This window comes from Achroia grisella, unplaced genomic scaffold (assembly GCF_030625045.1).
Source record: "Achroia grisella isolate CSIRO2021 unplaced genomic scaffold, CSIRO_AGI_Agris_v1 utg1080, whole genome shotgun sequence".
Taxonomy (NCBI): Eukaryota; Metazoa; Arthropoda; class Insecta; order Lepidoptera; family Pyralidae; genus Achroia; species Achroia grisella.
In genome coordinates, this window is record NW_026712570.1 from 691,764 (window position 1) to 717,771 (window position 26,008).

Here is a 26,008-nt window from a genome sequence, read left to right on the forward strand (position 1 = left end):
TCGGAACGGTGAGGTCGCTCCGTGAAGCCTGCGAAGACACCAGGAGTCTTCTGCGCTTCTGGGAGGAGCTTGGCTGGCTACTTTAGTAGTCTGGCTCTGCACGCACAACGGCCCGAATGAGAGGCTAATTGCGGAGACTGGAGTCCAACATACATTTACATTTACAAGACATTTATTGTAGATCCCCTACATGATTCCCCCTCCGATCGATCCCCCGTCCAATTCAAACTGGGATCGAAATTACGACGGCCTGAGCCGAGGTTCGAACCCCTAGTGGTGTCCTCAGACTAAAGTCGTGTCAGGCGGGAGTTGGCCTTCAGCCGCTCCATAAGTCCTTCCTTTGGTTTGGAGTGCCATCTGCACTCGCCCCCTATCGTCCGGTGAAGCTGTAAAGGCCAGCTGCGGCCAACAGCATTAGAGTAGTCCCAAAAAAAAAACAAAAAACCCCTACATGAGTAAAGATATTTTGAATTGAATGGAATTGAATTTACGACATTTATAGAAGATCCGTCCAGGATTCAAACGGTTTTTTTTATAATACGTGTGAGGAATCGAGTTATTATATTGAGTTTGCAGTTACCTAAAATAGACTGCTTGGGATATGTCTACATATGAAGATAGGTAATAAGATGCCTATGCAGACGACTTTCTACAAAGTCCCTATAGAATAGAATAGAATAGAATAGATATATATATATATATATAATATATATATATATTTTTTTATTCTACCACTTATTCGGAATGCAGATTCATCACAAGAAGAATAAGCAAGAAACTTGTGTGTTGCTCTTTTAAATAAATATTGGTTTACTTATATTTAATTAAGAACAAGGATTAGGCATGCGACAATCAGATAACATTGTCAGCGCTATGAATTTTAAGTTAGATATTTTCTACAAAAACATTATTATCATTTATAAATTCTTCAATTTTATAATAAGCTTTTTTACAAAGATAATATTTTATGACACATTTGAATTTTTTTTCTGGCAAATTGAGTACAGACTCTGGGAGTTTATAATTTCCTATTTCTGTAACATACATACAAAATATTAATACTTTCTCCAATCAATTACATAGTATAAAATAAAGTTGCTATCGCTGTCTGTCCGTCCCTATGTATGCTTAAATCTTTAAAACTACGCAACAGATTTTGTAGTGGTTTATTTTAATATATAGAGTGATTCAAGAGGGAGGTTTATATATATAACTAGCTTTTGCTCGCGGCTTCGCTCGCGTTAATTAGGGGTGAAATTTATCAAAATCCTTTCTTACGAGCTACCTACGTCATAGTAGCTTTATGCATGCAAAGTCTCAGCCCGATCGGTTTAAAATTGACAAAGTTTCATACAAACTTTGATCCCCTATTTTATCCCTTTGGAGATATAATTAATCAAAATCTTTTCTTAGCGGATGCCTACGTCATAACATCTACCTGCATGCCAAATTTCAGCCCGATCCGTCCAGTGGTTTGGGCTGTGCGTTGATAGATCACTACGTCAGTCACGAAGGTGATAGTGAGATCATAGTTATATATATTTAGATACATGTACACCCGGGACAAGTATCTAGTGATGAATAAAGTAAAAATAAGAGTACTTTAAAAAGGGTGAGGTATTTTAAAGTGATTCAGATAAAATGTAAGGTCATAGACAAAAGGTCTCTTATACAAGCTCTTTGCACTCGCCCCTATCGTCCGGTGAAGCTATAAAGGTCAGATGCGGCCAACAGTATTAGAGTAAAAAAAAAGACTCGTTTTAGTGTGCGTCCACCTTTAGCCGGTAAACGGTTAGCGCGTGTATACATTTTAATTGTTTTTGTATTTCACCACGCCCCACACGGCTCGGAATTTTAACTTAATGAATTTAATATTTTTTAACTTCATTTTGATTTCTTAACTATGGAGTAGATATTTAAAAATATTTGCGGCAGGCCAATCACTAAAATATCCAGAACGATACAAACAATCATACTTATGGATACAAATGTTTGTGCCGTGCGAGGAATCGAACCCGCGACCATCGGAAGTAAGAGGATGTGGTTCGCCAATTAGTAAAAATTAAAATCTCTTTTTCTTAGAAAAAAGTTTTATAGAATAAAAAATATTTTTGATTTTATTGTACAAATACTACACTTAATATTTATATTTCAAATTAAAAAATCACTTATTCATCATTATATAGTATAAAACAAAGTCCCTGTCGCTGTCTGACTGTCCCCATGTATGCTTAAATTAAAGCGCTTTTTAAAAAGAGAGAGTTATTCTGAAGGAAGGTTTATATGTATAATACATGTATACCCGTGCAAAGCCGGGGTGGGTAATAGTATAAAATAAAGTCGCTATCTGTCCGTCCTTATGTATGCTTGAATCTTTAAAACTACGCAACAAATTTTGAAGCGGTTTATTAAATAGATAGAGTGATTCTGGAGGAAGTTTTATAGGTATAATACATGTACACCCGGGCGAAGCCGGGGCGAGTAGCTAGTAAAGATATATGTACACATATATTTACATTTAAGCCACTTATGAACGTCATACTTTTGTATTACATAGTATTTTTATATATAGATTTTCTACATATAAAAATGTTAGGACGAGGAAAAATGTTAGGACACTTGATACGGCGCGATGATTTCATGAAAATTATTATTGAGGGGAAAATAGAAGGAAAGAGGGGGAGGGGAAGACCAAGGAATAGCTACGTCAAACAAATTGAGGACAAAATGGGAGTCGTGTCGTATCAAGAATTAAAGAGCATGATGGAAGATCGCGGAAAGTGGCAAGAGCTCCACAGACAAGAGTGTAGCTCTTAAATTATGAATGAATGAAAATGAATTATTTTTATTCCCCATTTCATTCATTACTAGCCGATCCACGCAACTTCGTCTGCGTTTCATTTCAACAACTTTTGCAATATTTTTACTTGCAGCTCCGCTCCTATTGGTCGTAGCGTAATGTTATATAGCTTAAAGCCTTCCACGACAAATGGACTATCCAACACAAATAGTTTTATTTTAAAATTCATTTATTTATATAGGATATTTTAGCCGCTTATGAACGTCAAATTTTTTATATTATAATATTGCCTAACGTCCAGTTCTGTATATAGATCCAATTGAGAAGAACTGGCAAGAAACTCAATTGACTTTCAATTCCAATCAGTAGTTCCTGAGATTAGCGCGTTCATACAAACAAGCACTAATAATAATATTATAAAGCTGAAGATTTCTTCTTAATTGGATGTATATACTGAACTGGACGGTAGGGAAAAAAATTTTACGTTCATAATCAGCTAAAATGTCCTACATGATTTTTTAATTTGAATTTGAAAAAAAAAATATTTTTTTGTGTTAGATAGTCCATTCACCGAAGAAAACTTTAAGCTTAGATATGTTCTATAGTAACAAAATGAACATAAACGTCCAATGGTCGTAGGTAAATATCTGACTCGATAACGCAACAGCGTCAACACCAAACCAATCAATTAGTCGACGCCTCAAAAGCGAATTGGATTAGATTCCTACGAACAAAAAATATTGCTCACAAAAAATGTAGAATGTAGAAAAAATGTGAACTTGAGACCCTCTCTTAATTATCGCTTACCGGCGCATTGTTTCAATGTTGACAATTAAAAAAACAGTGACCAGTGAGAGTGGAACCAACCACACGAAGGTTCCACATAATTTTTTTATTTTACATGAATTCAAAAGTATCAAAAGTCCTTCATTATTTGAAAAGTAGGGGATGATTCTTCAAACCTGAATTTATGGGAAAATATTGTAAACCAAAACTGTTAATTCAAATTCAAATTCAAAATATATTTATTCATGTAGGTCTGTCACAGACTCTTATGATCTGTCAGATCTACCGTCAGTTCAGAATGATTTCGAGATGAGAAGAACTGACAGGAAACTCAGCTCGTATTCTTTTCAAATAAATGTTGTACATGTTTACAATAATACACAGTCATTTAAATTCAGATTTGGGAGAATAGAATAACCACCAGCATATGCTATTGCAAAAAACAAAAAATCTAATCAATGTTCGCAACCTGAACAGACCAGTCCCCACAAGCGGCTTCCGTTCACGAGTATGACGGATGAGACAGCCATCATTGCACTCAACCATATTAGAGGGAGCACATCGACCCAGCCCACCACGCTGCCACAAGTTTGAACTTTATAGCGAGCATGACTGATGGCAAGTTGGTCCACACGATGGAAAGCAATACCCCGGCGCATTGTTTCAAAGATACCAATTAAAAAAACACTTACCAAGGGACAGTGGAACCGACGCCACAAAGAGTATACACAATTTTTTTATTTAGCAGCAATGGCAAGTTGGTCTACAGGATGGAAAGCAACTGCCCCAGCGACAATATTCAATAATGACAATTAAAAAAACACCAGCTAGTGGAACCAACGGAAAGCAACTGCCCCAGCGTTCTACACAATTTTTTTATTTAACTCGAATGGCAATTAGCCCACATGATGGAAAGCGACTCGGTTATAATCGTGGATTGCCAATAGCGTCATGTGGTCATGATAGGACCGTGGTATGAGTAGGCATGAGGAGTCATGCATTGCTATTCTTGCGAAATAAATAATTTTAATAATGTAGTAAGACTATTCTTAAACTTAACTACCTCGGTGGTCTAGCGGTCTAGCACACCGCTTTACGTCCGATGGTCGCGGGTTCGATTCCTCGCACGGCACAAACATTTGTATTCATGAGTATGATTGTTTGTATCGGTCTGGGTATTTTCTATTTATATTATGTATGTATTTACGAAAAAAAATATCTATATATTTGTATCAGTTATCTAGTACCCGTAACACAAGCTTTAGCTAGCTTAACTTGGGACTAGATGGCGCTGTGTGAATTGTCCTGAGATTATTATTATTTTTTAAACTTCACTAAAAACAGGTTTTTGTATATTTGAAAGTATATAATTATGTTTAATGTACCTTTATTTTGACGGTACGGTTCCTCGCACGGTACAAACATTTGTATTCATAAGTATGATTGTTTGCTTGCTTTTATTTAAAAAAATAAAGTGATATTTCAAACGGACGAAGTCGCGGGTACAGCTAGGTGCTAGCTAGACAAATAATAGGTTAGGTATAGGTTTTTTTTAATTGTGAAATATCCATTAAAAAACAACCTCATAGGATATCAAGCAACTATAACAATTTCCGAATAGTTCCGTGTCTACACAATGACCGACAGTGAGACATACAGTTTTTTCTAAAGTCCACTGTGGCGCAGAGATTTCACGCGGCGGCCGTTCCCACACGAGCTCGACTAGACCCCCAAGTTCGATTTTTTACAAGTGACCAGGGGCGGATCTACCTAAGGGCTTTTTAGACTGCAGCCCAGGGCCCCGGGGATACGATATTTAGGATATAAAAAAATATCTAGAATGTTAAAAAACCTATCATAAGGTTGGCAAACCTGAGAGCAATCAACACATGCAAGTGCGCGTCTATCGAAAGGAACGGGGAATTTCTGGTCGCTTGTTTTTGGTCGGTGTATTTTTTTAGTTGAGTAATATAGGTACGGTAGGTAGGCACCTAAGTAGATTAGTTAACTAACTAATAAAAATAAGGTCGAGCGCAGTGATGGCTGGCTCATCTGTCATACTCGTGAACGAGTGCTGCTTGTAGGGACTGGTCTGCTCTTATCACTACGACTGATTTAATCTTATTGTTTATTTATATTTGACCCTAATAAATTAGTGCTGATTGGTAGTTTGTATTCACACATTTCGACTTGTAAAATGTGAACTTGCAAGGATTATTTAAAAGAGCAACAGACCAGTTTCTTGCTCGTTCTTCTTATGATGAGACAGTTTTCCGAATGAGCGGTAGATTAAAACAAATTGTTACGACTATTCAAAAGTGTTTAAATTAAGTTCATTTGAATAAATGAATTTCTATTCTATTCTATTGTAGATTTAGCCCAGGGCCCCACAAATTCACGATCCGTCCCTGCAAGTGACGTCTATTTTATAAGGCCTGTCGATACATTGTGGATCTGATAGTTTATTGGAGTAAATAAGTTTTATGGCCACGAGTTTACTGGCGCTACGTGTGGGTTTGGGGTTCCCGGGATTTTGACAGTAAATTGCTTAAAAAACTGGTTCTCATTTACACAATAAACTAGATTTTATCCTTGATTTTGCTCGCGTTAATATTGATTTTATCAAGCTTTTGTTCGAATCAATACCAGCTGCTGAGTTTCACCATCATACCCGCCAGAAACTAAAATACCATCCTGATTATCTGGATGAATGGCGGTCCTCCATGAGGCATTTTTCTAGAAACTGTTTGCCACACACGACCACATTGTGGAATCACCTTCCAGCAATGGGATTTCCGAAACGATACGATATTAAAATCGTCAAGGAAAAGGCTTATTCCTTGTTAAAGAGCTGGCAACACTCTTGCAATTCCTGTAGTCTTAAGAGAGCTTATACGAGGCGGTAATCACTTACCATCAGGTAAGCCGTAAGCTCGTTTGTCCCCTGTGCTATAAAAAAGCTCTATATTATCTTTACAACTCTATTTTTACCTGAAAAAGGCATAATTTAATTACATATTTAATAACTATAAATAACTTGCGACCCATTCCGGCTTCTCGTATTCTATACGTACTATACGTACACGCATGTATAAAGCTTTCTCTTGAAACACATAGAGTGTTTCAAGAGAAAGCTTTATACTATTGCTGAAAACTGCATTATAATCCGTTGCGTAATTTAACTATACTCAAAGTTATATTTTATAAATTATTTTAAAGTTATATTTAACTATAACTCAAAGGTGACTGACATAGTGATCTAACAACGCACAGCCCAAACCACTGGACGGATCGGGCTACAATTTGGCAAGCAGGTAGATGTTATGACGACATCCGCCATAGAAAGGATTTTGATTAATTCTACCCCCAAAGAGATAAAATAGGGGATGAAAGTTTGTATGAAACTTTGTCAATTTTAAACCAATCGGGCTGAGAATTTGCATGCATAAAGCTACTATGACGTAGGCATTCCCTAAGAAAGGATTTTGATAAATTCCACCCCTAAGGGGATAAATTAACGCGAGCGAAGCCGCGGGCAAAAGCTAGTTATACATATAAACTTTCGTTTTGAATCACTCTATTTATTGTCGAAAACTGCATTAAAATCCGTTACATTATTTTAAGATATTCCTAAGCGAACAGACAGCTGCCTCAACTTTGTTTTATAATATGTAAAGATTCTTCTAAGTTTGAAGAAAAATGTACAATTTCCATACTAATATAAAAAGTTCCATGCTAAAACTACGCTTCCATCCCAATATATAAGTTTTTCTTTTATATTGCCTGCGATTTCGACCGCGTGGAATTAAACATTTTTATTTAATAAAATAAATTGCATATCTAAAATAAAAATAACTTTAGTTATCTCTTATAATATTAGCTATCTGCGAGTGAAAGTCCCATTAAAATCGGTACAGCCATTTTAGAGATTAACAAGAACAAAAATACAAATGTAATTTTATTACTGTGTACACTTATATATTTAGTGAGAATAAATTTGATATTACAAACGGACACTTCTATTTTATTTATTTGTATAGATATCTGTGTGTATTGTAATAATTTTCTATAATAACATCTTTATTCATAAAAACATATATGGGTTAAATAACCCAACTCATATTTATTTAGTGCCTCCTAAATATATTCAAATAAAGTAAGAGATATTTTATTGGAATGAAAAGTGCGTTCGGTTGGACAAACAAACAAACAGCGAGTGTAGCGTACTCGAGACGCGGCCGTGACTCCCACACCGTCGCAGCGCCAGCACTCCACAAACAAACAAACAGACAAACATACATCACACTATATATACTACCGTGGAGCATATTATGCAGGATATATCAACACATTTTTTAATTAATAAGTCTATTTAGACGGCCCCACTGGTTTAGCGGTTTAGCACATAGCTTTACTTCCGATGGTCGCGGGTTCGATTCCTCGCACGGCACAAACATTTGTATTCATGAGTATGATTGTTTATATCGATCTGGGTGTTTTCTATATATATTATGTATGTATTTACAAAAAAATATATGTACTTATATCAGTTGTCTAGTACCTATAACACAAGCTCTGTTTGCTTGGGACTAGATGGACTGATGACTAGATGTGTTAATTGCCCAGGTTTATTTATTTATTATCTATTAAATACTAGCTTTTGCCAACAGCTTCGCTCGCATGTTTTATTGGAATAAAAAGTATCCTATGTTCATTCTAATACCTCCAAGAGCATGTGTACAATATTTCATGATGATCGGTTCAGTAGTTTTTGCGTGAAAGAGTAACAAACATCCCTACTTTCGTATTTATAATATTAGTAAGAATAAATCTAGAAAATGACCTAGAAATGAATCTAGAAGGAAACCTAACAAAACACATTTTCGTATTAATAAATTATGGACTTGCGCTTCAGAATATTTCAGAATCAAGATGTCATCCTTACATTAAATTATATCAACATTAGATTTTATCTGACCCTTTAACTCTTTAAAGCATATCCATTTCTCAAACTTTTTGGTATCACCTTCCAGCAATGGTATTCCGAACCGATACGATATTGAAACCTTCAAGAACAGAGCTTATTCCTTCTTAAAAAGCCGTCAACGCAGTTGCAATTCCCCTGGTGTTGCGAGTGCATGGGCGGTAATCACTTACCTTAAGATGAACCAAGCTCATTTGTCCCCTAATAAACCGAGCTCATTTGTCCCCTAATAATCCAAGCTCATTTGTCCCCTAATAAACCAAGCTCATTTGTCCCCTAATAATCCAAGTTCATTTGTCCCCTAATAATCCAAGCTCATTTGTCCCCTAATAATCCAAGTTCATTTGTCCCCTAATAATCCAAGCTCATTTGTCCCCTAATAATCCAAGTTCATTTGTCCCCTAATAAACCAAGCTCATTTGTCCCCTAATAATCCAAGTTCATTTGTCCCCTAATAATCCAAGCTCATTTGTCCCCTAATAATCCAAGCTCATTTGTCCCCTAATAAACCAAGCTCATTTGTCCCCTAATAAACCAAGCTCATTTGTCCCCTAATAATCCAAGCTCATTTGTCCCCTAATAAACCAAGCTCATTTGTCCCCTAATATACCAACCTCATTTGTCCCCTAATAAACCAAGCTCATTTGTCCCCTAATAAACCAAGCTCATTTGTCCCCTAATAAACCAAGCTCATTTGTCCCCTAATAAACCAAGCTCATTTGTCCCCTAATAAACCAAGTTCATTTGTCCCCTACTAAACCAAGCTCATTTGTCCCCTAATATACCAACCTCATTTGTCCCCTAATAAACCAAGCTCATTTGTCCCCTAATAAACCAAGCTCATTTGTCCCCTAATAAACCAAGCTCATTTGTCCCCTAATATACCAAGCTCATTTGTCCCCTAATAAACCAAGCTCATTTGTCTCCTAATTTGTCGACTTTTTACAAAGTATACTTCCGTAAAATTGATTATTTATAATGGAGAATATATAATAGATTAAGGGATGATTGTGACGGTGATTTTAATGTCTCTTAGATCTTATTTGTTGTAACAACTAATTTTAATATTTTTCTTAATAGATTACTACGGTTTATTATCATCGTGTGACGTACAAACATATTCCAAGTGTAACGGAAGTGAATAATGAGGTATAACGAAGGCTTAATTACTTACTTATGTCCAGTTAATTAATTAAACGAAATATTTGTAGGATTTTTATAATTAATGATTAACAAAATAAACTCGTAACTCTTCATTACTGTAAAATGTATATATAGTAGCTGTGTCCGCGGTTTCGGTCCGCTTGAAATTTATAGCCTATATGTTATTCTGATGTATAAGCTATATTGCTGTAAAGTTTCATAGAAATCAGTTCAGTAGTTTTTGCGTGAAAGAGTAACAAACATCCATCTATAGTCACAAACTTTACCGTTAGTAACAAACATACAAGATATCCAATACTGTATGTTTATGGACTATTTTAAAGTAATATGTAAACTATATTTGCCGGCCCCGGTGGTCTAACGGTTTAGCACGCCACTTTACATCCGATGGTCGCGTGTTCGATAACGGTCACAAAGATTGTTATCATAATATTAATACGTGTTACGTGAAATTTAGCACAGTTACATTTCATATGGAAGGAGTGCAAAGTTTATTAATTAAAAAAATGCATGTAATTAATATACTTATAAATAAAATTGGAGTATCTGTTTGTGATATTGAAATAATATTGAAATAAATATAAATACGGTACATACACCGAAACAATTTTTTTTACAATTTTTGTCTGTCTATCTGTTTGTTCCGGGTAATCTCTGAAATGGCTGGACCGATTTAGATGGGATTTTTTTTGGCAGGTAGCTGATGTAATAGGGAGTAACTTAGGTTACTTTAATTCTAGAAAAATAAAGTTAAATTCCACGCAGACGAAGTCGCGGGTACAGCTATAATTACTAATAATAGTGGTCAACCAATGATTGAAATTACTTGGTAGTGGAGGAAGGAAATTGTTATGTCAATGTTACAAACAGACACTCCAATTTTATTTATATGTATAGATGAATAGATTTCTTGTTTCACTGATGCATAACACAATCCCATCGATAGTTTAGAGAGCTATGAATACAAGGCAAACAGCGGTGGATAAGTTTGGGCAAACATCGGATGATAGCCTGCTTTATACCCCAGACATCGACAACACATACGAATTCATACTAAAACTAATTTTAGAGTTCCAATAGTAATAGTTTATACAAAACTACTTACAACTTTGTTATTCTATTTTTGATGTAACATAAATATTTATCTTATATATAAAATTCTCGTGTCACAGTTTTCGTTCCCATACTCCTCCGAAACGGCTTGACCGATTCTCATGAAATTTTGTGAGCGTATTGAGTAGGTCTGAGAATCGGCCAACATCTATTTCATCCCCCTAAATGTTAGGGGTAGTCCACCCCTATTTTTTTTTTATTTTAGGGCAAAAGAACGTTTGCCGGGACAGCTAGTTACGTAGAAATATTTTGATCCTATTACTAGCAATGTATATACCATACCATATACTGACATTGGCATTATTCAAACTCAAAAATTGGCAAGAAACTCAGTTGAATTACTTTAGCCCATTACTCACTAAACGATTACTTGAATGACGAGCGTGCATGGCTTTAGTTGTTCATGTACGGGATTCATTTAATTTTAGACATAGACACCTATGTAAATATACATTGTAGATAAACTGGCTTTTAAAAAAAAAGTAATTCAATTGAGTTTCTTGCCAGTTCTTCTCGAATTAATACTAGTCTCCAATTGGATCTATATACCGAACTGGACGGTAGGGAAAAAAATTATAATGTAAAAACTTGACGTTCATAAGCGGCTAAAATGTCCTACATGAATAAATGATTTTTGAATTTTGAATACTGGACGCGGATCCCTTTGAAAACCATAAACAAATTCATGATGATATTGTCATGTGATTACTGATCTGACCTCATTATTTCACGTTATTTCAATAAAAAAAACATTACACACCACTACCATTTATTTGACACACTCATAGAAATATGTCCATTATATGACAGTAGTACCTTAATAATGATCAAACTTATGGCTCTAGTTTGTAAAGTTATTAATCGGTACGTTATTCGTAGCCTTCTGTTTTGTATTGGTTTTTAAATAATTTAAACGAAATGAAAATTCTTTATTCTTCTCCTCACGGAATATACATATATAAACAAACATTTATATACACTATTAATATATAAGTATGTATAAACATACAATATTAACAAAGTAAAAAAGGAGCAAATATATTTTTCTTTTAAAAACAACCTTATAACTTAAATTAATTATAGTCGAATTTCGATCATTGCGCCACCACTAGTATAAAGGAAGAAAGATTTGAAGACAAGTCTGAAGCCTACCAATCCGTTAGTAATAATTGAGCCACCACTAGTATAAAGGAAGAAAGATTTGAAGACAAGTCTGAAGCCTACCAATCCGTTACTAATAACTGAGCCACCACTAGTATAAAGGAAGAAAGGTTTGAAGACAAGTCTGAAGCCTACCAATCCGTTAGTAATAATTGAGCCACCACTAGAATAAAGGAAGAAAGATTTGAAGAGAAGTCTGAAGCCTACCAATCCGTTAGTAATAATTGAGCCACCACTAGTATAAAGGAAGAAAGATTTGAAGACAAGTCTGAAGCCTACCAATCCGTTACTAATAATTGAGCCACCACTAGAATAAAGGAAGAAAGATTTGAAGACAAGTCTGAAGCCTACCAATCCGTTAGTAATAATTGAGCCACCACTAGTATAAAGGAAGAAAGATTTGAAGACAAGTCTGAAGCCTACCAATCCGTTAGTAATAATTGAGCCACCACTAGTATAAAGGAAGAAAGATTTGAAGACAAGTCTGAAGCCTACCAATCCGTTACTAATAATTGAGCCACCACTAGTATAAAGGAAGAAAGATTTGAAGACAAGTCTGAAGCCTACCAATCCGTTACTAATAATTGAGCCACCACTAGTATAAAGGAAGAAAGATTATGAAGACAAGTCTGAAGTCTATCAATCCGTTACTAATAATTGAGCCACCACTAGTATAAAGGAAGAAAGATTTGAAGACAAGTCTGAAGCCTACCAATCCGTTACTAATAATTGAGCCACCACTAGTATAAAGGAAGAAAGATTTGAAGACAAGTCTGAAGCCTACCAATCCGTTACTAATACACTGAAATTACAAAATACCGACGCATAACATCTTAGTAATCCAGATTAGCAATGCATGAGCGAGCATGTATTTATTTAACTAAATAGGTGACGACTTCAGTTACATAAAAAATATTGGTACCCTACAATATCTTATTAATATAAGAAACACGAAAGTTTGTGAGTATGGATGGATGTTTTTACTCTTTCACGCAAAAAGTACTGAACGGATTTTGTTGAAACTTTACAGTAATATAGCTTATACGATAGAATAACATATGGGGTATAAATTTCATGCGGATGAAACTGCGAGCTGAGCTAGTATTAGATATTTTCTTTTAGGAGATACAAACATACATATGTGTATACTAGCTGAGCCGCGCAACTTCGTCTGCATCATACTTACTTGACATATATATCATTATATTATATTTTGTCCAATTTACATAATATCTTCTTAAAATATAGCATATTTGTTATTCTGATGTATATATACGAGCACAACTAGTATTCAATATTTAGACATTGAAATTTCATATTTCTTTAATTTATTTCTTTAAGAATTTTATTACCATCTGAAACTTTTATACACATATTTTTTAATGTATAATAATAATAATAATAACTCAGGACAACTCACGCAGCGCCATCTAGTTCAAAGCTTCTAGAGTTTTGTATTAGCAAAACTAGATATATACGTTTACGTAGATACATTTTTTTTTTTTATTATGTATTGTATGTATTATAGTAGGTATATATTTATGTATGTATATTTGTAAGTATTTTTAAAGACATATTTAGGTAAAATTATAAGTTAGTTCTTTGCCACAACTACCCATCAACCGCTTTCTGTTCTTACCTAATAGTTAGCTAGTAGAGAATACGATATGGCATTAAGCTCGCCAAATTATACAATTTTAAAACTGCATTAAAGAATAAATAAATATAAATAACATACATAGAAAACTAACTAACTAAATAACATAAAAAGAAATACGAATGTTTGTGCCGTGTGAAGAATCTAATCCACGACCATTGTAAGTAAAGCGTAGTGCTAAACCGATCGACTACCATTTATCTTTTTATCTGTTATCTTTTATAAAAGATATCTCGTTGGTGGTCCTACATTATATCACGCAAATTATCATAACTCCTACCAAACTAGCCACACTAACAAATCAGCTCGCACAATGTTGGTGGGCGGTCATTAAACCAACACCAATATTTGCGCAATAATTTATCACAAAACAGAGCGACACCTTGTAATCAATTCGCCGAAATATTTGTCCAAACCCGGCACCAATCGCTGTCAGTTTTTGCTGAAGCAAACCAAGATGTGTTCAGCGATTTCAAAGTTGGCCGGTACACCTTATAATCAAACGTTGGAGGCATATTTTGTAGTTTTGTGGGTTTTTGGCATATAATTAAGAAAGCGGCTTCGTTTCACGTAGGGTTGTCACCTTTTTGTACAGTTAAAGTACATTGGTTATTATAGGTAAGAAAAGGACGTAGTATCAAAATAAAGTATGATTTATTTTGCTTTATTTTTATATTTAAAAAGAAAATTTATATAGTACCAAAATAAAATACAATTTATTTTTATACTTAAAAAGAAAATTTAGATAGTATCAAAATAAACTACAATTTATTTTTCTTTATTTTTTATTTAAAAAGAAAATTTATATAGTATCTAAATAGAGTACAATTCATTTTTCTTTATTTATTATATTAAAAAACATATTTTTTTGCTTCTTACAGTTTGTATAAAATTGATATATCTACTAAATAATTGCACAGCATCTTTACAGTCTATGTTTAAATTAAAATAAATAATGTATAATATAGATTCAGTCAGCACCAATCGATAAATTTCGTTTAATAAAAAGATACTTACGACTAAACTTTTCAAAATCCCAAAGATATCAAATTACAAATAGGAAATATAATTAAACAGTAATTTAAGTTTTAATTCTTTATCATAAAGTACGGGTGGCAACCCTGGTATCACGGCGGCGTCTCGAGGGGCGGTAACCGTGATCACTGTTTGATCGTCCACCGCTCGGGTTTTTTAACAAATTAACGCCGATTTGTTCCAAGACCCTATTTAAGTTGTGATGAGATTTTTACGTGATTGACCTCTTATTTTTCTCTATCTACGGTGTGGTCTTGGAGTTAATTTTGATGCGATTACTGAGCGATGATCTGTCACGAAATGATATATACTATTTGGAGATGACTAACGACCCGCCCCGGTTTTGTACGGATGCTAATATTGTATTTAGATACATATCTTATATATAAAATTCTCGTGTCACAGTTTTCGTTCCAATACTCCTCCGAAACGGCTTCCTATATCTATATATACCTAACATTATTTTTTATTTTGTATAAAATTTTTATTTACATATTTTTATTATGTGTCAGAGATTTATATATAGGATTTGTTATTGATACAGAGATTAGCCAGAACAAACAGCCAGACAGAGAGACAAAAATTGTAATAAATGTTATTTTGGTGTATGTGCCGTACATACACCAAAATAACATTTATTACATATATATTCATATGCGTGTAGTAAAAAACGGTTACTTCAATATTACAAACAGACACTACAATTTTATTTATATGTGTATATTACTATTAAATAAGATGGATTTGCTTACTTACTCATCTCTCTATTAGGTATTCAGCCGCGGTACCATAGAGCCCCTCCTCTAACCTACGGTAACATCCCGTGACGTCACGTCCTGCGCCGTTTCCGCCGCTCAGCTGTTCGTCCGTCGGTCTGTCACGTCTCGAGAACAATATCAGTGAAAGCTGGTATGGTTACTCATTAGTTAGACGTAGGATTGGTTCACCGAATTATCGATTGACCGCACAGAGCAATACAAATGTCTAGAGGGAACACGACGTATCACACATAGAATAATAACTGTAGATCAGGGTAGGCGAACCAATGACACGAGTACCATTGACGCACGCGACACAATATTTTGGCCAGGTCATCGATCATAAAACTGTTTGAAGAAGCTGGCTCATGCTATTTTAACAATATTTCCACCTACCTATGCCTGCGAGTCATTATTTTCAGAGATGAATAACACTAAACTCGGTTAGAAACCGTTTGACAGATGAATCCAGTTCAGCATGCATTTTGCTAAAAGTAACATCGTACAAGCCTGACATAAATTATTTGTCATCTAACCTGCAGCAACAGAAGTCACACTAATGTTACAGTAATTTAATTTATGCGTGTAATGAAAACAATCCAAAATGTACCTCTTTTGTTTACTTTATTTCAAAGAGAGTTTTTATAGTATTTATTATTATTATTTTCCAAATAATCAGAAAGTCAAAATTATTTGATGGCACGTCAATGACCCCATTAAACATTTTTTGGAAAAAATGGCACGTTGATACATAAAGGTTCTCCTATCCTGGGATAGTGTGACTTAAATAAATAAATAACTATACTATATTGGGAGAAATAAAATACCCCACTTACTTAAGAGCCAAGTATGAACAGTGGCAGATGCAAGTGTGTCTTGGAACTTCAATTTCTTGGTATTTTTGTATAACTGTCTTTATTTATTAATGTAATAAGTACAATAAAGTATATATATATATATAAATGTGTGCACCGTGCGATAATTCACACAGGAATCGAACTAGACCGATATAAATATGTAAATACCGTCTATAGGAGAATATAAAAGCGAGGAAGCGTAAAAGAGGAAACCGTCGGAAAATTAACAAATTACTTTATTTAATAACTAGCTGTTACTCGCGGAGTCGTCTGCGTGGAATTTTTGTCATAATTATAATTAATAAAATTTCTAATATAATAGCCTAAGTTACTCCTTATATCACCTATCTGAGATTTAAAGTTACGTTTAAATGGATCCAGCCGTTTTGATGACATCAGCAATAACAAACGAACAGACAGACATTTTTTTTAAATCAATATTTTGATGTAAGTTCCGTAAATCGGTACATATTTTTATATGCATATAGCGAAAAGCTGTTACTATAGCGATCCTGCCTGACACTACTTGTGTATAAGGTTAGGGGTTCGAACCTCGGCTCAAGCCTACATAATTAACGTACGTAACATTTCCAACTCAACACATGCCTTTGAAATAAAAATCTATGCTCATATTAATTCAATGATTTAAATAACTCAATTCATATTGAACAATAGTTAAATCTTGAATGAATGAACGCTAAGTCTGTCGGCGTAAGTTACCAACTCCGAGCGATTATACAGTTTTTTAATAGATGAAAATGGAATGGTGCACCCGCCTGCGCTAATGGTTTACACTGGCGGGGCACCAGTGGAGGATGATAAGGTGGGCAGGAGGTCAGGTCAGTTAGGACATAGTGGCAAATTCACTAGGAATTAATCACGAAGATTTCGACGGCGAACCGCTTGAAGCTCAACCTAGCATGGTACATTACTGACGATTCCCTTACTAGTAATTTGCTGGAGTTTCGTAGGATGGCAGTAGATTATTTAAGTAGTATGGAAAATTAAGATTTTTTTTTTTTACACACACATACCCCCTAGTTACATAAGTCGGCCGGGGTTCACACAGGGAGAGAAACCGGCGTACAATGCGGGCAAAATAATAAGAGCACCGCTAATCTGCATCTTTCACGGGACAGCGCCGGAATCCAACCGTCTGAGATGTTGCTCCAGACTGTGTTTGGGATAAGACCGTTCACCGATATAACGATTTGAATGATTTCGTGGACACCATACATACATTTCGGTACCTCGTGAGCCAGGTCGAGATATTAAGATTATTATTATTTTTATTTTATTTTTTTCTTGTGTAATTAGTGTATGTATGAGTAACCAGTGTTTATGAGTGTGTGTATATGTATACAATCTTTCTAAGTAGGCATATTGGGAAACGGTGAACTCACCTTAGTGTGACGTAAATAAATAAATAAATTACAAATGTACGGTGTCAGGTTGAGCTCTACAGGGAAGTTCTACAGAGATCCCCTCAACGGAAACTATCGTGATCGAGATAAAATAATAATAATAATAATCTCAGGACAATTCACACAGCGCCATCTAGACCCAAGTTAAGCTAGCTAAAGCTTGTGTTATGGGTACTAGATAACTGATACAAATACATAGATAATTTTTTTTTTCGTAAATACATACATATTATACATAGAAAATACCCAGACCGATACAAACAATCATATTCATGAATACAAATGTTTGTGCCGTGCGAGGAATCGAACCCGCGACCATCGGACGTAAAGCGGTGTGCTAGACCGCTAGACCACCGAGGTCGTCAAAATGGAATAACTAACCAGACCTCATGCTCGTTTTATCATCCTCCACTGGTGCCCAGCGTAAACCGTTAGCGCTGGCGTTGGCACCTAATGGTAGTTAAATACATTATGAGTAAAAAACCCGCTTCAACGTCATAACTTGTAGCTTAGCTATAGCGGGGCGGAACAGAGTGAGTCAGAACGCGTCTGCGGCGTGGCTACGGCTGTCTTCAGCCAGACGGAGAGCTTTGTGTGCGAGATTCTTACGACCCCACGTGTTAGACTATAGTGCAGTAATAATAATTATAAGTCAGAACTCAGGACAATTCATACAGCACCATCTAGTCCCAGGCTAAGCAGAACTTATGGGTACTAGACGACTGATATTAATACATACTATATTTTTTACGTATTCATAAATAGTGATTCAAGAGGAAGGTATATATAATACATGTACACCCGTGCGAAGCCGAGGCGAGTCGCTAGTGTTATATATAATTGAAAGTCCCTACTTACCACAACGTCAAATAGTTGAAGCTCATTTTGACAGGTAACTGACAAGTTCCCTTTACTAATAATCCCCCCATTTTCATTCGGACTATTATATTGCTATGGGGCCGTTCAGGAGTATTACATAAGCACTATAGGGGGCGGGGGGTCTTTTCTTTTCTTATTTTGGATGACATATTTGGGGGATTGTATGATGATTACGTCATCGGTCGTAATTTATATATTTTACACGAATGGCAACCCTCACATTGTCTTTGCTAAAAAAACAATATATATAATTGAGAGATGTTTACGTAAGCATGGGTGGAAATAGCTTTGCTTACTTTTGCTGACAACGGGGGATGGGGGGTAAATAATTGTGATAAATCTGCTTACGTAATACTTGAACAGCCCCTATTGCTATTGGCCTTGACAGCTTCACCGGGAGATAAGGATCGAGTGCAGATGGCACTCCAAACCCGCGGAAGGACTTATGGAGCGGCTGAAGGCCACCTCCTGCCCGACGGATACGACTTTAGTCTGAGGGCACCGCTAGGGATACGAACTTCGACTTCGGCTGTCGTAATTTCGATCCCCGTTTGAATGCACGGGGTATTGATCTAGCAGGATATAAATAGAATAGAAAATCATTTATTCAAATAAACTTAATTTAAGCACTTTTGAATAGTCAACATAATTTGTTTTTTATCTACGACTCGTTCGGAAAGCTGTCTCATCACAAGAAGAACGAGAACAAGAAGAAACTTGCGTGTTGCTCTTTTAAATAATCCTTGTAAGTTTACATTTACAAGTCGAAACGTGTTAAGACAAACAACCAACAAGCACAAATTTTTTGGGTCAAATATGCAATAAGATTAAATCAGTCGTAGTGATAAGAGCAGACCAGTCCCTACAAGCAGCACTCGCTCACGAGTATGACGGATGAGCCAGCCATCACTGCGCTCGACTATATTTTAGGGAGCCCAATGACCCAATGAATGAATGTTTTACATCGATAAGCTGTGTGTTCTACGGGACACCCGTAACTATATATTGTAGATTAAATAGTCAGCCAGTATTGTTAACAATATGCATTCTAAGAAGGTACGGAACCCTACGTGCCTGCAAGCATATTTCCGAGTACCTCAACGCGATATTCGAGGTTCGTATCTGAAAATAGATAAGAAATTCGTATTCCTTTATTCATAATCATTTTTTATTAGTTCTAGTAATTAACAGATTTTTTAGAGAACATATAAATACTGAACTATGATAAATTTATTTGTTTTTTTTTTTAATTTTACGTTTGATACTTTTTAAGTTTGCCGTTGGAATTGAAGGGCGCAGTTGGGGCGAGTAGTTAGTTATATATATCAATCTTATATATAAAATTCTCGTGTCACAGTTTTCGTTCCCATACTCCTCCGAAACGACTTGACCGATTCTCATGAAATTTTGTGAGCGTATTGAGTAGGTCTGAGAATCGGCCAACATCTATTTTTCATCCCCCTAAATGTTAGGGGAATCCACCCCTAATTTTTTTTTATTTTGAGGCAAAACAATGTTTCCCTGGACAGCTAGTATATATATATATATATATATATATATGTAAATGAAAGTCATTGACATTCATTATTTGAATTTGGCGCGCATTAGTAGTTGAATGAAATTTAAACGTCAGAATGACATTTAAATTTCATTCAACTAAATGAATGAATGTCATTTGTCGAGGAAGTTTCTAGATGTTTCTAACAGTTTTGCTGAATGATATGATACTACAGGCTCGACAAGGGAAATTATTGGCAGTAGTCTGTATTGAGCCGCCTAGGTGGCGCTTCCATCTCTTGTCACCAAGCCTTTGAAGCCAGGCATCATCGCAAACCCTTCGACCTTCCATTACGCGTTTGCGCCAATCTGCTCTACTGATTGCAATCTTTTCCAGCCACGTGGTCTATTTGAAATGTGGCCATGTCCCGTTTGGCGCAATCATTACAGCGAATGCAAAGAGAGTTATGTATATATGGTAGATATAATGATCACGCTAAAATGCATACCTATATTATATAATATATGCTACAACAATGGACTTAGTACGACAGTGTGGAGGAATCTCTTTCATTGGTGTTTATTTTAGTGGTGCGCACAAGTGATTCACACATTCCGGCTTCAAGTTCTGCTGCACTTGAATGCGAGTAATGCGAGCTATCAACCAATCAACGTTTTGTAGATAATGTTGCAGTAAGGAGATATTACTTATTACATTTTTGACTAGATGTACACGCGACTTCGTTCGCGTGGAATTTAACTTTATTTTTCATATTCAATTACAAAAATCATTTATTTATGTGGGACATTTTAGCCGCTTATAAACGTCAAGTTTTTTACATTGTAATTTTAATTTTTTCTCTAACATCCAGTTCGGTATATAGATCCAAGATATTTCTAAAATAAAAGTAGCTTAAGTTACTGTTTATTACAGTAGCTACCTGCCAATAACAGTTCCGTCAAAATCGGTCCAGCTATTTCAGAGATTAGCCGGATCAAACAGACAGACAGACAGACAAAAATTGTAAAACATGTTATTTTGGTGTATGTGCCGTATTTATATTCATATGCATGTAGTAAAAAACGGTTATTTCAATATTACAAACAGATACTCCAACTTTATTTATATGATTAACCATTTACCATCAGATGGGCCGTATGCTTGTTTGCGACCACAGTAGTATAAAAAAAATGGTATACCTAAAATTATACAATACAATTAGTATCCAAAGAGTTGAGTGAACGGATTATAATAAACTCATGACTGATGACCATATGTGGACCGACAGCTGCTCCTAGACCATACCGGGAACAATCGATGACCTCCCGTGACAAGCCAAGGTCATTTTATTGTGTGCCACTGATTATATTAATATATACATTACGTCATTACCAATAGTTGATACATAATTAGATATATTACATACTAGCTATATACCGCGGGACATCCCGCGTGAATTACGATGAAAGTATGAGATGATCCTAATCTTAATAGTAGCTTTATGCATGCAAAGTCTCAACCCGATAGGTTTGAAATTGACAAAGTTTCATACAAACTTTCAACCCCTATTTTATCCCCTTGGGGGTAGAATTAATCAAAATCCTTTCTTAGCGGGTGCCTACGTCATAACATCTACCTGCATGCCACATTTCAGCCCGATCCGTCCAGTGGTTTGGGCTGTGCGTTGATAGATCACTATGTCAGTCAGTCACCTTTGAGTTATCTTATATATAAAATTCTCGTGTCACAGTTTTCGTTCCCATACTCCTCCGAAACGGCTTGACCGATTCTCATGAAATTTTGTGAGCGTATTGAGTAGGTCTGAGAATCGGCCAACATCTATTTTTCATCCCCCTAAATGTTAGGGATAGTCCAACCCTAATTTTTATTTTTTTTTATAAGGCAAAACAACGTATTATTTCATAACAATGATCTCGTACTTCCCTCTTCTCTTACGCTTGCTGTGCCCAACAGATAACATTATGGACTACAAATCTTAAATAAATAAAAATAAATAGACTATGACACAACTCAACTAGTTTTGAATTGTTTGTAATCTACTCGTATAATGTTCCAATTTAAATAATGTAATAAATAAATAGCCCTGGACAATTAACAGCGTCATCTAGTCCCACGGTACGCAGAGCTTGTGTTACGGGCACAAGACAACTGATATCAATACTTGGATATTTTTTGTATAGAATAGAATAGAAAATCATTTATTCAAATAAACTTACATTGAAGCACTTTTGAATAGTCATTACATTTTTTAATCTACCGCTCATTCGGAAAGCTGTCTCATCACAAGAAGAACGAGCAAGAAACTTGCGTGTTGCTCTTTTAAATAATTTAATTATTACATAACATTTTTAAGTTTAAGTGTGTGAATACAAACCACCAATTAGCACTAATTCAATTAAATATGTTGTAAATACACACATAAAGACCCATACAAACAATTATACTCATGAATACAAATACAAAATCATTTGCGCCGTGCGAGGAATTATTAGACACATTGATTTTAGAAGAAAATGTCTAATCCATCACATTTAAAATAAGTAAACAGTTGATATGTAACGTGCAACTGTATCAGATCGGGAATAATTATATTTCCTGCTGTATATAATCCACTGAATATCTCCAACAGGACTCGAACCCGCGACCACCGAGGCCCTTAATAAAAATGTCAACAGTGTATAAATTGTGATAATTACGTTACAAAAAAATTGCATATACGCTACCAAACTGCGACTAGCCGAAATGTGAACTCTACACTTCCAAGCTATGTCCAAACTGTATTCAACGCCTGATGATGCCTCGTTCAGAGGCGACACACGTGTCGCGGTATGAGTGTAGACTCAATAACGGTCGGAATTTGATCACCATTAGGGAAGGTCGTAACGGTAGTCAAGTTTCCACACCGAATATTTGTGGTCTCACACATGCTAATTGTAGCGGAATTAAACAAAATTAAACAAATCCATTAAGTAGTGATGACCCTTTAATATTTAATAAAAAAACAGCTGCAAAGCAAGCTGCTTAACAGCTACTTTTGAGTTTCACTTCAGTCACTTTTCAGTTACCTGTATATTTTAACTTTTAAAGTTACGGTACAAACATTAATAACTACTAATTTTTTTTTATTAATTCACCCTGGACAATTAACTCAGCGCTGTCTAGTCACACAAAAAGTAGAGTGTGCAAGTAGAGTGAATGTTATGGGTACTAGGCAACTGATATAAATACTAAGATTTTTAATACACACATAACATACATAGAAAACACTCAGACCGATACAGACAATCATACTTATGAATACAAAGTGTTGGTACCATGCGAGGAATCGAACCCGCGACCAACGGAGGTAAATCGGTGTATCCATCAAATAATGAAATGGATTTCCGAAAAATAAAACTGACTTTATACGTATAATTAGTAAAAATCACGGGATCTTACCACGTTTTATATTTATTTGCTGAGTTCCCGATATTTCGGTAGTGATCACGGGTAAACTGAAGAGCAGCGGGTAGATGAAAATGAAATCTTTTTATGGGCAGACATATGTGTCTACCTTCACACGTCTTCGTTTGTTGCTACTACTGGAACTCGCTCGATATTCATCTCGGCAAACTGTACTCACAGTATCTTTACGTACATTTAATACACTTTCCGATAGTGTTTTTTGTATTTGTTTAATTAAACCAATCACTGGATTCCAGGCATTAGAGAATCTATAACCGTCTTCTCGATTGAAATTTTTATATTTCTGTATTTCAATGGCCTCTCTAACCATTCTTGGGATATAATGCCGTTCTGATGTTAACACTTTTGGTTGGTGTAGTTCAATCCAGTGATTGGGTCCCGATCCCAACAAGTGTTCCGCTATGGCTGATTTACGTGGATCGTTGTTTTTAATAGCTTTTATATGTTCAGCAATGCGACGGGCTATTGTTCTTTTTGTCTGTCCGATGTATGAGCTCCCACAACTACAACTTATATGCTCTTCAGTCTACCCGTGATCATGGTGGCTGAAACACTACCGAAATATCGGGAACTCAGTAAATAAATATAAAACGTGGTAAGATCCCGTGATTTTTACTAATTATACGTATAAATAATGACCGCGTCAAGTTTAAAACAGTATAAAACTGACTTTATATAAATCTGGTAAAGTAATAATATATTCTGGTCTTCCACAGTGCGAGGAGTCCATGTCAGCAGGAGACATGTGCGTGTCAGCGGCAAGAGCTGGACCTTCGGCGCGCTGGCACCCCGCCTGCTTCGTCTGCTCCACCTGCCAAGAACTACTGGTCGACCTGGTCTACTTCTGGAAGGACGGGCTGTTGTACTGCGGCCGCCATCACGCTGAGAAGATGAAGCCCAGGTGTTCAGCTTGTGATGAGGTGAGATTTTAAGCGCCTAGGTCAGTGATTTCCAAAGTGTTCTATATCGACCCCCAGGTGTCCATGCCAAACTACAAGGGGTCTACGACACCGGTCATCTTGTTGTTTTTACTTTATGTTTTTAACACTAAACCTTAAAGCTTCTGGGAGGAGCTTGGCTGGCTACTTTAGTAGTCTGGCTCTGCACGCACAACGGCCCGAATGAGAGGCTAATTGCGGAGACTGGAGTCCAACATACATTACATTACATTACACTAAACTTTACTACAGTTAGAAATTTACAAGAAATCAATACCAGGTAAGAATGGCAGGTCTAACCAAAACCGAAAATTATGGCAAGGGGTCTACGACACACAAAAGTTTGGGAACCTCTGGTCTAGGTGATCACAAGATATGATTGTATGTCACATTGGTTACATACAGAATAATATTCATTCATTCATTATCTATTAAAAAAACCTCTTCAAAATCTGTTTCGTAGTTTTAAAGATTTAAGCCTACATAGGGACAAATAGCGACAGCGACTTTGTTTTATACTATGTAACTAGGTATTCGCCCCGACTTCGCACGGGTGTACATGTATTACATATATATATAAACTTTCCTCTTGAATCAGTCTATCTATTAACAAAAACGCTTCAAAATCCGTTGCGTAGTTTTAAAGATTTAAGCATACATAGGGACAGACAGACAGCGACAGCGACTTTGTTTTATACTATGTAATGATACGAGAATGCATGCAATAGTTGCATGTTATATGAGGCAAAAAGAGCTCGGGTCGGTACAACTTTTGGCAAAGTTATTGTCAGTCATAAATCAACATTGTTACAATGCAGAATAATATAATGGAATATATTAGGGTGCAAATTAGGGTGAAATTGCAGTATTGGATAGCCCTCATGGCATTTTGGCGATGGTATCTCGTATCTGTTCCGGCAGGATATAGGTTCATCGCCAATCCATTTTGGCAATTCGTAATTGTAGCCTTCTGGTGTGTGAATTAAGGGGTGACTTTTATATTACATACTAGCTGTGCCCGCGACTTCGTCCTGGTGCTATTGACCAAACCTTGACCAAATAAAGAAAAATAATCTATTATCTAATATCAAAAAACGCAATTGAAACAAAGTTTCATCGTTGTACCTTCGAAAATGATGATTTCCATATAAACTTACTTGTCCTCTTTCAACCCCTTACAATCCCTTTTTCGCATTAAAAACGTACTTTCTCAAGGTTTAGACTATCTGTGTACCAAATTTCATTTAAATCTGTGCAGTAGTTTTGACGTGAAAACGAGACAGACCGACAGACATATATATTATATACTAGCTGACCCCGCCAACTACGTTCCTTCTCAAAATTAAATATGTCTAAGAATTTTCGAAGTGTAGTTACGTAAGAAATTTCTGAACGCACCCTGTTTAACAGGTATCAGCCGTTTGTAGCTACTACTTTACATGCAATTTGTTCATATTTTATCACCGTT

The 26,008-nt window shown here is 35.7% G+C and overlaps 1 protein-coding gene across 2 annotated transcripts in view; it reads left to right on the top strand.

Annotated features, from left to right (window-relative positions):
* LOC131842522 (protein prickle-like) overlaps positions 1-26,008 on the top strand; it is a 583,535-nt gene that overhangs the window by 541,687 nt on the left and 15,840 nt on the right. For both annotated transcript variants that reach the window (XM_059191084.1, XM_059191093.1), the window contains one exon: positions 24,319-24,522. In XM_059191084.1, the coding sequence (XP_059047067.1) occupies positions 24,319-24,522 (204 nt within the window). The remainder of the gene's footprint in view (positions 1-24,318; positions 24,523-26,008) is intronic.